At 38.5% G+C, this 15,621-nt stretch overlaps 1 protein-coding gene across 8 annotated transcripts in view; it reads right to left on the reverse strand.

Annotated features, from left to right (window-relative positions):
* Positions 1–15,621, reverse strand: part of LOC122539428 (E3 ubiquitin-protein ligase RNF170-like) — a 54,832-nt gene that overhangs the window by 25,782 nt on the left and 13,429 nt on the right. For 6 of the 8 annotated variants that reach the window (XM_087980020.1, XM_087980019.1, XM_087980022.1 and 3 more), the window contains 3 exons: positions 11,189–11,341; positions 8,330–8,417; positions 6,295–6,403 (listed from right to left, as the gene is read on the reverse strand). In XM_087980020.1, coding sequence (XP_087836146.1) covers positions 6,295–6,403; positions 8,330–8,417; positions 11,189–11,341 — 350 coding nt within the window. The remainder of the gene's footprint in view (positions 1–6,294; positions 6,404–8,329; positions 8,418–11,188; positions 11,342–15,621) is intronic. The other 2 variants (XM_087980023.1, XM_043674268.2) reach the window with 1 other exon arrangement.

Consider the following 15,621-nt stretch of genomic DNA (forward strand, 5'->3'; position numbering starts at 1 on the left):
AGAGGTCAGAACTTCAATTTCTGCATGATATGTGGGTCAATAACTTTTAAAGATCTGTACTACTTTTAATATATTTGGTCATGAAGGAGCCTCAGTTCCTGTTGATAACCCAGTTTCCTACAGCATTCAGGTATTTCCGATATAAATTTGGTTAAAGTCTCCAAATAAAATCTGTTTTAATACTACGTGTTAGTATCCTAGACTAGGTTAAGACAAAGTGCACCTTCAGGTCATGATGTTTTGATCTTTGCATGTCAGCCAAACTCCTAAAGAATGGCAAGGATGATACATCAAATTTGTTAACTAAAACAAAGGTACAGAGTGACTTATCCTACTGAGCTTAAAATTTTATCGAAGTGTTTTTTCAGCATTGCTGGAGTAGAAAACAACTCCTTATGAAGCAAACACACCTCTGTATCAAGAGAATCTCCACCTATCTTTAAATCTTTAAAATGGTAGAAAAAGCACACTCCGAAATCTCAAGGACCATGGAAAAGATAAACTAACTCATGATCAGCATAATTAGCACACCTGGAAACTTAAAATACACATTCCAAGAAGGTCAGACTACTTTTAATGAAATCCTGAAGCTAGGCATTAATAAGCTCTTGATAATGTATCACATACAAGCTAGTCTTTAAGATTAGATTACTTACAGTGTGGAAACAGGCCCTTCGGCCCAACAAGTCCACATTGACCCGCCGAAGCGCACCCACCCAGATCCATTCCCCTACATTTACCCCTGCACATAACACTACGGGCAATTTAGCGTGGCCAATTCACCTAACCTGCACATTTTTGGACTGTGGGAGGAAACCGGAGCATCCGGAGGAAACCCACGCAGACACGGGGAGAATGTGCAAACTCCACACAGTCAGTCGCCTGAGGCGGGAATTGAACCCAGGTCTCTGGCGCTGTGAGGCAGCAGTGCTAACCACTGTGCCACCGTGCCGCCCACTTAAGGTGAGATTAAAACTGCCGACTAATTTTCCTTCTCTGCTGAACACAAGACTTCAGCAACTGGACATCAAGGATGGATTTCCTGTTGCCCTGACCAGTAACTGTCCCTCAATCATTTGCATTTGGTTATCATTTCAATGTTGTTTGGAGAACATTGCAATGTCCAAATTGGTTGTTGTGTTAATCTCCATTACAAAAGGTATTCTTTGGTTGGAAAACATTTTGGAATGCTGAGCCAATGAAGGTATAATACAAGCGCAAGTCTTCCTTGTTTTACTAAGGTAAAACTCACCACTTTCATTCAACTTATTAAGTAAACTTTATCCAATTTTGATTTGCATACTGTACTGTGAATTTTCTAACCCTGTGCAATTTTTTCATGTAATTCACTCATAGGATGTGGACATCACTAGTTGGGTCAGTATTTATTGCCTATCTCTAACTGTCTTCCAGAAGGTGCTGGTGAGCTGCCTTCTTGAACTGCTGCAGACCATTTGGTGTCAGTTGGGTTTGGGAGGGAGTTCCAGGATTTTGACTCAGCCACACTGAAGTGATGGTGATATATTTTCAAGTCTGGAGGGTGAGTGGCTTGGAGAAAAACTTGCAGATTATGTGTTCCCATCTATCTACTGCTCTGGTTTTTCTAGGTGCTAGTGGTCATGGGTTTGGAAGGTGCAGTCTAAGGAGTCATATAGATGTACAGCATGGAAACAGACCCTTCGGTCCAGCTTGTCCATGCCAACCAGATATCCGGAATCAATCTAGTCCCATTTGCCAGCACTTGGCCCATATCCCTCTAAACCCTTTCTATTCATATACCCATCCAGATGCTGTTCAAATGTTGTAATTTTACCAACCTCCACCACTTCATCTGGCAACTCATTCCATATATTCACTTCCCTTTGTTTAAAACAGTTGCCCCTTAGATCCCTTTTAAATCTTCCCCCTCTCACCCCAAACCTATGCCCTCACCTTAGAGAAAATACCTTGTCTATTTGCTCTATCCATGCCCTCATGATTTTATAAACATCCATAAGGTCATCCCTCAACCTTTGACGCTCCAGGGAAAACAGCTCCAGCCTATTCAACTTCTCCATATAGCTCAAACCTTCCAATCCTGGTAACATCCTTGTAAATCTTTTCTGAACCCTTTCAAATTTCACAACATTCTTCCTGTAGGAAGAGAAAGAATTGCACACAGTATTCCAAAACCAATGAACTGTATAGCCGTAACAGGACCTCCCAATCTTATACTCAATGCTTTGACCAATAAGGAAAAGCATATCAAACTCCTTTTTCATTATCTTGTCAACCTGCGACTCCACTTTCAAGGAACTATGAACCTGCACTCCAAGGTCTCTTTGTTCAGTAACATTCCCCAAGACCTTACTATTAAGTGTGTAAGTCCTGCCCTGCCTTTCCAAAATGCAGTACCTCACATTTATCCAATTAAACTCCATCTACCATTCCGCAGCCCATCTGATCAAGATACCATTGTACTCTGAGGTAACTTTCTTCGCTGTCCACTACACCTCCAATTTTGGTATCATCTTCAAACTTACAAACTATACCTCCTACATACACATTCAGATCAATTATATAAATGATGAAAAGCATTGGACCCAGCACCGATCCTTGTGGCACACCATGGTCACAGGACTCAAGTCTGAAAAGCAATCTTCCATCACCACCCTCTGTCTTCTACCTTCAAGCGAGTTCCGTATCCAAAAGGCTAGTTCTCCTTGTATTCCATGTGATCTAACCTTGCTAACCAGCCTACCATGAGGAACCTTGCCGAACGCCTTACTGAAGTCCGTATAGATCACGTCCACCGATCTTCCCCCCCCCCAATCTTCTTCATTACTTCTTCAAAACAACTTAATTAAGTTAGTGAGACATGATTTCCATTCACAAAGCTATGTTGACTACCCCAAATCAGTCCTTGCCTATCCAAATACATATAAATCCTGTCCCTCAGGATACCGTTCAACAACTTGCCCACCACTGATATTAGTCTCATTGGTGTATAGTTCCCTGGCTTTTCCTTACCACCTTTCTTGAATAATGGCACCATGTTAGCCAACCTCCAGTCTCTGGCACCATGCCTGTGAATATTGATAATTCAAATATCTCAGGAAGGGAGCCCAGCAATCACTTCCCTAGCTGCCCAGAATTCTAGGGTATACCTAATCAGTTCCCGGGGATTTATCCATATTTATGCATTTTAAGACACCCAGCACGTCCTCCCCTATAATATGGACATTTTTCAAGATGTCACCAACTATTTCCCCACATTCTATATGTTCCATGTCCTTCTCCATAAGAAATACTGATGCAAAATACTCATTTAGTATCTCTCCCATCTCCTGCACTTCCACACATAGGGTGCCTTGTTGATCTTTGAGGGGTCATATTCTCTCCCTACTTACCTTTTTGTCCTTAAATGTTTTTATAAAATTCCTTTGAATTCTCCTTAACTCTATTTGCCAAATCTATCTCATGTCCCTTTTTGCCCTCCTGATTTCCCTCTTAAGTACACTCCTCCTGCCTTCATACTCTTCTAAGGATTCACTCGATCTCTGCTGTCTATACCTGACATATGCTTTCTTCTTTTCCTTAACCAAAACCTCAATTTATCTAATCCAGCATTCCCTACACCTACCAGCCTTGCCTTTCACCCTAACAGGAATATTCTAATATTCTGTCTTTGGACTCTCGTTATCTCAATTTTGAAGGCTTCCCATTTTCCAGCCGTCCCTTTACCCGCAAACATCCGTCCCCAATCAACTTTTGAAAGTTCTTGTTTAATATCAACAAAATTAGCCTTCTTCCAATTTAGAAGTTTAACTGGTCTATGCTTTTCTATCACTATTTTAAAACTAACAGAATTATAGTTGCTAGCCCCCAAAATGTCCCCCCACTGACACCACAGTCACTTGCCTTATTTCCCAAGAGGAGGTTAAGTTTTGCACCTTCTCTAGTACTGAATCAAAGGATTTTCCCGAGCCTTAGTGAATTTCTGCAGTGTATCTTGTGTGTAATACACATTGCTGCATCTGAATGTTGGTGGTAGAGGGAATGAATGTTTGTCGATGTACCAATCAAGCAGATTACTTTGTCTTGCTTGGTGTCAAGCTTGAGTGTGTTGGAATAACACTCATGCAGGCAACGGGAGAGCATTCCACCTCACCTTGTAGGTGGCTTACAATCTGTGGGGAATCAGGTGGTGAATTACTTTCTGCAGATTCCTAGCTTCCGACCTGCTCTTGATAACCCACAGTTCTTATATGGTTAGGCCAGTCCAGCTTCTGGTCAATGGCAACCCCCAGGATGTTGATACTGGAGAATGCAACGATGCTGATGGCTTTGAACATCAAAGGGTGATGGTTAGAATGTCTCTTTTTGGAGATGACCACTGTTTGGAACTTTTGCACACCATTAAAAGAAACACTTTGACACTAAAGAAGGAAATGAGGAGAACTGGGCTTTTCAAAATAGTCTGACTTGGTCTCTTTTGTATTAGTGGATCACAAAGTTTCTTGTAAAGATCAACTCGGATATTTAGCTCATTTTACATTCAAGTCATGTTACCATTCCGAAAGTCTTTGATTGGGAGATTACTTTCTATCCATCAAAGTTCCCTGACTTGTAGAGTTTAGAATGTCTTTAAATATCAAAAAAAATGCTTCAATGCTACACTTATAGCCGTCAGATTTTCCATGAAAATAAGCGAATCAAAGTTTAAACTAGCTATTAGCTACAGATAACAATATGCACAATCTATCCAGACAAATAAGATGGAATGTATATTACATACACCAATAGACAGTCACTAAACTTACATTCCAGGAGGCTATCCCAAAGAGAGTCCGGATAACCAGAAAGTCAATGGATGAGATTATATAAAATAAAAACACCTTTTATCAAATTGTTGAGTTCTTCAACAATGAACTAAGTTAACTAGGAAAGCAAATTACTGAGGATTTTGAAATCTGAAATGAAAATAGAAAATGCTGGAAACACTCAGCAAGTCAGGCAGCACCTTTGCAGACAGAAATATTCTGATAGCCTTGCATTAGAATCTGCAACATCAAGTCTCTCTCTCCCTATAGGCTCTGCAGATTTACTGATTATTTGAACATTTTCTATTTTTGGTTCAGAATTTTGACCTATCCATCAGACTGATTACTCTAAGTCATTAATTTGTCAACTGCAGGAGTCTAACCCTAAACTAACATCTCAGTCAACATTATGTTAATCTTCAGCTTTGGTTGTGTCGGCCAAGATAAATTCTGCCAAAGTTTTATTAAGAATGTGGTTAGCGATGTGATAATGAGCAGATTCTGTGTTCATATTAAAGAATTCAAAAACAATTTTGTTTCTGATGTTGATGTAAGAATAGATATTGGTCAGGACGGGGGGTAACTTGCCTTTTCTTCTTGAAATAATACCACAATAACTTTTGCATCCATCTGAAAATGCAGATGGACCCACCCTTGGTTTAACATCTTGTCTGAAAGATAACAATTTGTATTGTTTCCTTAATGCTGCTCTAGAATGTCAGCTTTGGCTTTATTTGTTCAAGCTCTGGAACCTTGCACTTCAGACTTAAGAGTAACCATTGATCCATAGCTGTCAATCTTATTTAACCTAAAGAACACAGATGCTAGACTTAGGAAAGCTGTTAGAATTTAATGTGGAAAATGCAAGACAATACAGACTGAAATATGAAACATGCAACCTAAATGGTGAACAGGAGCTCACTGACAATTAGAGAAACAAAAGCTATTTAGTTGTCTCTAATGGCCTTGCCACTTCTACCTCTCAATTTGCCTAACAATCACCTTGGGTTATACAGATGATACAAGAATCACTGCACCTTAAGTACAATTCATTAGTAGTAAAGTTTTAAGATATGGGAATGTTTTAAGGGAAGTTCTTCTCTTATCAGTGACAGTTATTGGAAATCGTATTTGGTACAGAGCTTTAATGGAAAATTTGTCTGGGAGAGAACTTAGCCACGATCAATACTGCAATGGGCCATAATTTGCAGGAATTTAATTGTTTCTACCACTTGTTATAGACTCTCTGAATTTTAAGTTTGTACACTTTTTGCATGGCAAGTCACTGAAAGTGTAAGCTGAAAACATCACTAGGGGAAACTAGACATATGAGATCATTGTGAACAGGACAAGCAAATGTGTTTCTTTTAGATTTAAGATAACTGCAAATATTTTAAATAAAAGTGATATCCTAAGTAATTTTCATTACTTGACATATGTGGAGTTTAGCAGAACTGTGTCAACAAAATAAATTACTTTCATAATGACATACCACAAAACAGGTGACCACAGTTGGTTTCAACAGGAAATGCAGCTTGCTGTAAACAGACTGGACAGGACATATCTGTGTAGAATTGCTGTCTATCCCTTTCAAATCCATCCTGTAACAACAGAAAGAAAGTCAAACAATCTACTAAGTAATCCATGTTTCTAGAATCAGGCTTGGCATGCTGCAGTAGATTTCTGAGCAGTGTATCAAATGGGTATACTGATTGGCTGTCCTTTCTGATGGTGAAGAGGTCTCAATGACTTTGACGCTGAAGTTTCATTCAAAATTCAGGTGATCTGCAGTGCACCAAGTAGATGTTAGACTAAGCTCTCCAAATTAAGGCAGTAAATTGGTCTGGAGTTACATTCTATAAGTTAAATTTCTGGTGGGAGTTGTGACTGGGACCATAAGCTGGAAAGAGTTATGATTGTGAAGGGGGTAGGAAGGGTGGCAGTGGTCAATGGTATATGCGAGACCTCCAGCAGATCACCTCCATCAGTTCACGTGACTCATGATCTGTGTTGTAAACCTACCTGACAGCAAGATCAGATTGATAAAAATTAATACCCAAAAAAATCCCAGAAAAATTGGAAGAAATTGTAATGCATAAAAAGAAATATACTTATATTTTTATGGTATTTTTCAGAAACTCAGAATATTTCAAAGTGCTGCACAACCATTGGAATAATTTGTGCAATATAATCACTGCTGTTATACAGGAAAGGTGGCAGCCAGCTGGCACATAGCAAGCTTTCACAAATAGATGATGTGATAATAATCTATCATCATCATGTTGATTCTGGAAAAAAAAGCATTGGTCAGAACAATTGGGCTAACCTCCCCGCTCTTCAAAATATTGCCATATTTTTGCATCACAGTGGACAGGACCATGGTTTAAGGCCTCATCTGAAAGCTGGCATCTCCAACAATACTGTATCAGAATGATTGCCTATATTTTTATTCATCGTGAGTAAGTTCTTTCTAGTGGTAGCACTACACAGTATCTTTGCTTCTGGAATGGACTTGAAGCTACAGCCTTCTGACTCAGGGTTACCAATTTAGCCAGAGGTGATGGGATTAATGTACTATCTTTCACATTCCTGGGCTGTGTCAAATTGCCACAAAACTAATGAAAACGTTTAGTCACTGTGCTGTAGGTAAAATTCAGCAGCCAATTTGTGGGCAGAAAGATGTCATAAACTGTAAATGATTGAATAATAAGTCACTCAGTTTGTGGGGGTTACAGTTGAACACAAAATATTGTGTAAACTTTGCACTCTTCACATATTAAATTCTTTGCTTCCATATAAAGTCATAGAGATGTGCAGCAAGGAAACAGACTCTTCGGTCCATGCCGAACAGTTACCCCAACCTAGTCTAGTCCCATTTGCCAGCTCATTTCCATCCAAACCCTTCCTATTATTACACCCATCCAGATGCCTTTTAAATATTGCAATTGTACTAGCCTCCATTACTTCCTCTGGCAGCTCATTCCATTCACATACCACCCTCTGCATGAGAAAGTTGCCCCTTAGGTCTCTTTTATATCTTTCCCCACTCACCCTAAACCCACGCCCTCTAGTTCTGAAGTCCCCCATACCAGGGAAGAGCCTTTGTCTATTTATCCTATCCATGCCCCTCATGATTTTATAGAACTCTAGAAGGTCACCCCTCAGTCTCCAATGCTCCAGGGAAAACAGTCCCAGCCTATTCAACCTTTCCCTATAGCCCAAATCCTCCAAACCTGGCAACATCCTTGTAAATCTTTTCTAAACCCTTTCAAGTTTCAGGACATCCTTCCAAAAGGAAGGAGACCAGAACTGCAGGACAGACATGACCACAGCTTACTTTGTATGAACAACACCTCGAAAAATGCAATAACCCCCAAAAGTGTACTATGTGCCTACACTTTGTAAGTCATGTTGAGTGCTAAGTTTTGATTTTACTTATTTGGCCTTGAGAGATTTTCTGCATTTTAGAGATGTCAAACTATATCAAATGATACAGTGAAATTCTTAGTGAATTATGAAACTCTCACCTGATAACTTAAAGCCTCAGCTTGAAGGTGTTGCCGAAGCTCCCTCACACGTTCTTGGTTCTCAGGATGAATGTTCTGGTGCTCAGTTCTACAATAACAGAATTTAAAATTAGTTGAACTTTAAATTGCATAATAGATTTTACATGTTCCAAAAGATTCATGTCACTTCCATAAATCTTTGCAAAAGTTAGGATTTAGATGAATTTTGAATCTGGCTTCAAGAAATGTTTTAATTTGAAGATGGAGTTGAAATAGCTTTGGTACTTGCTAAAAATTTATCCCCATCTTTATTTTGGTTCACACATATCAATCTCACAAGCAAGTCCCAATTCCTGTATCTTCAAGATGTATAGCTGAGCTTTCAGTCACAGGGCCAGCTACCCAAACACATCCAGCCAAGCAATCACATTCATATACAGGAATCAAATCATTCTTTCATAGGATACTAATATAATCATTAAAATTTTATAGTAACATTGTCAGGATCGCTTTAAGGTTTGAAATTATTTTCAATTTATTGTATAAAAATTTCAGTCATACAGTAGAAATATTTACAGTACACAATCTTCCATTATTCTCTGAATAGACAAATAATCAAAAATATAAATACAAGAAAACCAATTTTCTTAAATCTATCTATCTCAGTCTGCAAAAATTCTACATCTGTACACATTCATGTATGGAAAAAGCAGATTGTTGAAAGGTTCTTTCATTTTATCCCACTACTTCGGCTTCTGAAGCTAACTGCTCATATTTTCCCACAGCTTTTCATTCTTTCTGTACCATTTTCCCTGGCATTTGTCTGTTGCAAGTTAATTAAAAAAAATTAATTTATTATTTTTTCCTGTCTCTTGTACAGCCATTAAACACATTCTAAAAGATTCAAAGGCTTGAAAAACTGGATGCTGTTTGTCATTAGGAAGATAGACATGTCTATTGAAGTATTTAACATTAAAAGTGTTTAAAATTTTTAAAAAATTGAAAATGGAATAAAGAAGCAGACTATTTCCAGAATGATATAATCTAAGTCAAAAGGCCATGGCACAAGATCATATGCAAGAAGTGTGGAACAGAGACAAGAGAAACCTGTTTATATGAAGTGGTCTAGAATAAATTATTGAGTGAAAATTATGCCAATATTCATGATTAGATTCAACAGGAGGAAAAAGGAAAATAAACAAAAGAGGATACATATGACTAGGAGTACTGGATAGAATAATAGTAGATGCTTACATTGATTGATTAAGCCACCTTGTCACTCTGAGTTGTAATGTTTATACATTTTACATACATCTAATTCATATCATTCTACTGCTAATCTTCTGATTTTCTCCTGCTTTTTTTTGCTCTGCAAATAACATTTTTAATCACACTGGTTTTGGTTGTGATTAATCCAGCATATTGCTTTCATGATGACTGGTAAAAAAAAGTGAAACAGAAAAAGCTGGCAAGGTTGCAATTATTCTGTGGAAATTAAGAATCACCAACTGGAGTCAAAAATTGTCTAGACCAGATAAAGGTAGCAGGGAGCTCAGAGTGACCCAGTTGTCTATTTATGATCGTTCAGAACCATTGTTCAACTGTGCCAATCCATAAATGACAAGGTTTAATTAAGTCAATTTCAAAATATGCCATTATAGGATTGGATTCTTGGTCTCTGAATTTAAAGTTTAGAACCACACTACAGCCATAATATCACTGTTACCCTTGATCTTTATTTCTACTAGATACTTTCACACTTCTGATTACTTTAAACTGCTCATTCAGACTCTCCATCTTTTTAAAAATGTGCATTACAGTTCTTGCAAGTCACGCTCTTTCCTTAACAATTTCCCTATCACATTGTTGATAACACCATAAAAGCAGTAAAATAGCACAGATGTTTTTTTTATTCACTGACAGATGAGGGCATCACTTACTCGGCCAGAATTTATTGCTCATCCCAGAGGGCAGTTAAGAGTCAACCACATTGCTGTTGGTCTGGAATCACATGTAATCCAGACCAGGTAAGGATAGCTGTTTCTCTCCCTAATAGGCACATTTTAATAACATTTTCCCACATTCCTTGCATTGTTTAAAATCAATAGCCTGTATCTTACTTTCAGTAGCTAATTATTAGCATTTGCCACTATCCTACTCTGATTGTAGGCTACTCTTACAGCTGCAGCATACAGCTAATGGTGAAGTCAATAGATAACCATTGTGGCATGGCACATTGAAAGTCAAAGTGTACCCCAATTTCATAGGCTCAAGGTAAATCCTCTGAGCTTCGTATTCAGCACAGGATTAAGTGTTTTTTGACTCTCCTAATCCGATATCAGAAAATTCGCTGTGTCTAAGTTTTAACATTAGCTTCCATTCTGCCCTATAATCTCCTCCATCAAGAGGTGTTTCTGATACAGGCAGGTCCAACATGTTGGATAGAAAAATGCAAAGACTGGAGGGAGGAGGGGCGAGTGCTGTGAGTGCTGAGCAAAGGCGAGTGGAAGTTGAGCCAAGTTCAGAAAAGATTAAATCTATAAATAGAAAGTATATTTGTAAGCTTGTTACTCTGTAATTGCACAATTTGATCATCTGGCAACTTTGCTTCACAAACAGTGAAAAATATTCATGTTATTTTTCTCAGCCTGTTCCATTATCTCTCTGAAGTCAATAAGAGGCTTTTCTTACGCAAAATAATCATGCTCAACAAGTTAAAAGTACTAATAGAATAAGTAATGGTCACTGGCAGTTTAATATACTGTATTGTAGGTGTGGCTTAATATTTCTAAAATATGGTGACGAACAGTTCAAAAATTGAATAAAATTATGTTCAACAAACTCTAAATTTAAAATTGCTTTGGAAGGGTATTATCTCACCTATACAGGAATGTTGCTAAACCACCCAACATTGTAATGGTGACAGCTAATGTCAGAAGTACTTGGTTGCTTACTCCTTCAATTAGTGAAGACTCATCAATCCTTGTTCCAAAAAATTGCTCTGGATTCTGTTCCATGCCAGAAGACACACGCCTTGGGAAGAAAACAAAATATTACATAGCTACCAGGGTAAATAACTTTGATGAACATTATATTTATATTCAAAGCTGAAGGGACAACTATCGTAACTTAAGTGGAAAAAAGCTCTATTTTTAAAGCCATAAAATTTATTCTGTGATGAATACATATTTGATCACCAGGAAGAAAATGGCTCAACTTATTTAAAACAAAATTATAAACTATTAACATAAAACAACGGGAATAGGAGTTGTATGAGGTCATACAGCCCTTGAATCTGTCACATTATTCACTTCGGTCATGACAACTTCTGCATCAATTCTACTTTCCTGCCCTATTATTTATCCCCAGATTCTCCGAGTACTCAAAAATCTAACAATCTTTAAATATACTAATTGACAAAGAATTCAAATAATTAATGAAGCAATTTCTCCTCAACTCCATCTTAAGTAGCTGACTTTTTATCCTTAGTCTATAACTATTAATGCTAAAGTGTTCAGCATTTTGTTTTCTTTATTCATTCACAGGACAAGGGCATCACTGGCTAGGCAAGTGTTTATTGTCTATCCGTAATTACTCAGAGGGCAATTAAGAGTCAAGCACATTGCTGTGGGTCTGGAATCATATGTCAGTCAGAGAATGTAAGGATGGCAGGATTTCCCTAAAGGACATTAGTGATCCAGATGTCTTTTTCCTGACATTTGGCAATGGATTCATGTTCATTGTTAGACTCTTAATTTCAGATTTGTATCGATCTCAAATTCCACCATCTGCCATAGTGTGATTCAAACCCGAGTCCCCAGAACATTACCTGGGTCTCCTGATTAACAGTCCAGTGATCATACCATTAGGCTGTTGCCTCCCTATCAGATATCGGTGTGTGGATGCAGTGTAGTGGGGGACAGCTTCTCAGCATCTTCTCTTGTCAAGGCCTCTTATGAACGTCATATATTTCAATGAGATTACATCATATACATCGAATTTCCACTCAATCCCTTCTCATAGGACAGACACCTCATCCCAGGAATTAATTATGTAAACCTTCATTGTATCTTCTGTAAAACAGGTATATTTTTGCATAGGTACAGAGGTCAAAACCATACACTATATTCTAGGTGTGGTCTTTCCAAAGCCCTGTATAATTATGAATCTTTCATAAGGTGTTATGTAAATGAAAGTTCTTTCCTTTAATGCTAACCTTGTCAGCAATACTTACATTTCCTTGACCAATTAAGAAGAAATATATTGGGATTTAATGGCATCAGTGCTTCTTTAAACAATCTTGTCTGTCCTTTACACACAACAATAATTGCAAATATCTAACATCTGTAAATTTGGCAAACCCCAGTGCATAAAAATGAAACTCCCTTGTAATCTCGTTTGTATCTCAGTGTCTTAAAATACTGGAACTTCTTAAATTTCATATTATTTAGTCCTATTTGTATGCATTTTCATTCCACGTATAGGACATGAAAATATTGATTCTGGATTAGTGGTGCTGGAAGTGCACAGCAGTTCAGGGAGCATCCAAGGAGCAGCGAAATCGACGTTTCGGGCAAAAGCCCTTCATCAGGAATAAAGGCAGAGAGCCTGAAGCGTGGAGAGATAAGCTAGAGGAGGGTGGGAGTGGGGAGAAAGTCGCATAGAGTACAATGGGTGAGTGGGGGAGGGGATGAAGGTGATAGATCAGGGAGGAGAGGGTGGAGTGGATAGGTGGAAAAGGAGATAGGCAGGTAGGACAAGTCCGGACAAGTCATGGGGACAGTGCTGAGCTGGAAGTTTGGAACTAGGGTGATGTGAGGGAAGGGGAAATGAGGAAACTGTTGAAGATATTGTGCAAGTCACTTGATACAATCAGTTTAAATCATTTTCAAAAATAAAGAACACACATTCATTAGCTATATGGGGATTCTTAAATTCAGAAATGTTAATTTATTCTGCCATCTGTCCCATCAACCAACAATACATCTTTTTGAGTGTCCCTACTTAGAGTCATATAGTCATACACAAAGGAAATAGAACTTCCGGTCCAACCAGTGCACACTGACCATAATCTCAAACTAATCTGATCCCGTCTGTCTGCGCGTGGCCCAGATTCCTCCAAACATTTCCTCTACATGTACTTAATTAAAGTGTGAGAAATCTACAAGTAAATCCAGAAATAAGCCTGAATCTCAGGAGCAGCTGCAAAATGCACACTATTCTCAGTCCACGATTTTAGAATTTTTACTTATTTACTTCCTTTGCAATTATCCTCTGCTGTACGGACTTTTTACTTTTACATTTGATATTTCAAAGCTGCCACCCCGTTTCAACTATTTTGTCAAAATTGAAGTGATAACCGTCTTTGTGACAGACTAATTGTTAACAATGTAGCTATCATTTTGGCTGTGTAATCAAGCCAAATTACTAGTCCCAATGATAGCAATGTGGCAGTTTCTCCCATCCTATGACAGGAGGATTTAGTGTCAGCCAAAGCATTGGATATGGAGCTGGAGTTATGATTGGTAAGACTTACAGCTTAACAGTAAATTAAACAACAAAGGAAACAAGGTTCATTGCTATGTAAATAGCAAAACAAACCAAATTTATTTTATGAATTGAACATAATTCATAAATGTAAAATCAATTACAATCAGTTACAGAATGATTGACCTATTAAATTAAACAATCTCCATTGTGGCCAGATATAGATATGTCACTCTATTCAAACTCCATTCTCTGCCTTTGGTTCACCAATCCACAGCGGAGTTATTGGGAGAACTACTTCCATGCAGCCAAACCACATTAAAATCAATCATCTCCAAGACTTTGCTGTGGAAAAATGGCTGAAGAGATCCAAACCATGACAGCAGATTAGATTCCTTACAGTGTGGTAGCAGGCCCTTCAGCCCAACCAGTCCACACCGACCCACCGAAGAGTAACTCACCCAGACCCATTTCCCTCCAATTAATGCACCTAACACTATGGGCAATTTAGCATGGCCAATTCACCTGACCCGCACATCTTTGGACCGTTGGAGGAAACCGGAGTACCCGTAAGGAAACCCATAGATGCCAGATAAAATGTTGTTGGAAATATAAGGGAAGGATAAATGAAAGCAAGCACACCAATGTGAAGCTTCAAAAAATGTCGAGAAAGAGAATTAGGGATTTAGATGCATGAACCATTACAAATAGGAGGATGAGTTGTAAAAGCTGATTAAAGGTAGCACAGGAAATCCAAGGTTTAATATATAATGACACTCAATGCGAGGTGCTGCATGTTGGGAAAGCAAATCTTAGCAGGACTTATACACTTAATGGTAAGGTCCTAGGGAGTGTTGCTGAACAAAGAGACCTTGGAGTGCAGGTTCATAACTTCTTGAAAGTGGAGTCGCAGGTAAATAGGATAGCGAAGGCGGCATTTGGTACGCTTTCTTTTATTGGTTAGAGTATTGAGTACAGGAGTTGGGAGGTCATGTTGCATCTGGACAGGACATTGGTTAGACCACGGTTGGAATATTGTGTGCAATTCTGGTCTCCTTCCTATCAGAAAGATGTTGTGAAACTTGAAAGGGTTCAGAAAAGATTTATAAGGATGTTACCCAGGGTTGGAGGATTTAAGCTATAGGGAGAGGCTGAACAGGCTGGGGCTGTTTTCCCTGGAGCATCGGAGGTTGAGGGGTGACCTTATAGAGGTTTACAAAATCATGAGGGGCATGGATACGATAAATAGACAAAGTATTTTCCCTGAGGTTGGGGGGTCCAAAACTAGAGGGCATAGGTTTCGGGTGAGAGGGGAAAGATATAAAAGAGACTTAAGAGGCAACTTTTTCACACAGATGATGATACGTGTATGGAATGAGCTGCCAGAGGAAGTGGTAGAGGCTGGTACAATTGCAACATTTAAAAGGCATTTGGATGGGTATATGAGTAGGAAGGATTTGGAGGGATATGGGCCGGGTGCGGGCAGGTGGGACTAGATTGGGTTGGGATATCTGGTCGGCATGGACGAGTTGGATCGAAGGGTCTGTTTCCATGCTGTACATCTCTATGACTCTATGACACAGAGTGCAAAAAGCAAGAAATAATGCAGAATTTATACAAAACATTCATGAAATGAGTTAATGTGTCCAGTTAAAGTATTTTTATTTGAAGGAAAAACAAGAATCAATGGCTCGTCATTAGAATAAAAAAGCTCAAAGGACGATATAATCGATGTATTCAAAATTGTGAACTTTTGATTAAGCATATTATAATACCACCCCATGTCAACTATTTTGTAGCTGAAACTCATTCATGTATTTTTACCT

This window comes from Chiloscyllium plagiosum, unplaced genomic scaffold, assembly GCF_037043375.1.
Source record: "Chiloscyllium plagiosum isolate Xiang-an unplaced genomic scaffold, Cpla_swu_hap1 HiC_scaffold_36, whole genome shotgun sequence".
Lineage (NCBI taxonomy): Eukaryota > Metazoa > Chordata > Chondrichthyes > Orectolobiformes > Hemiscylliidae > Chiloscyllium > Chiloscyllium plagiosum.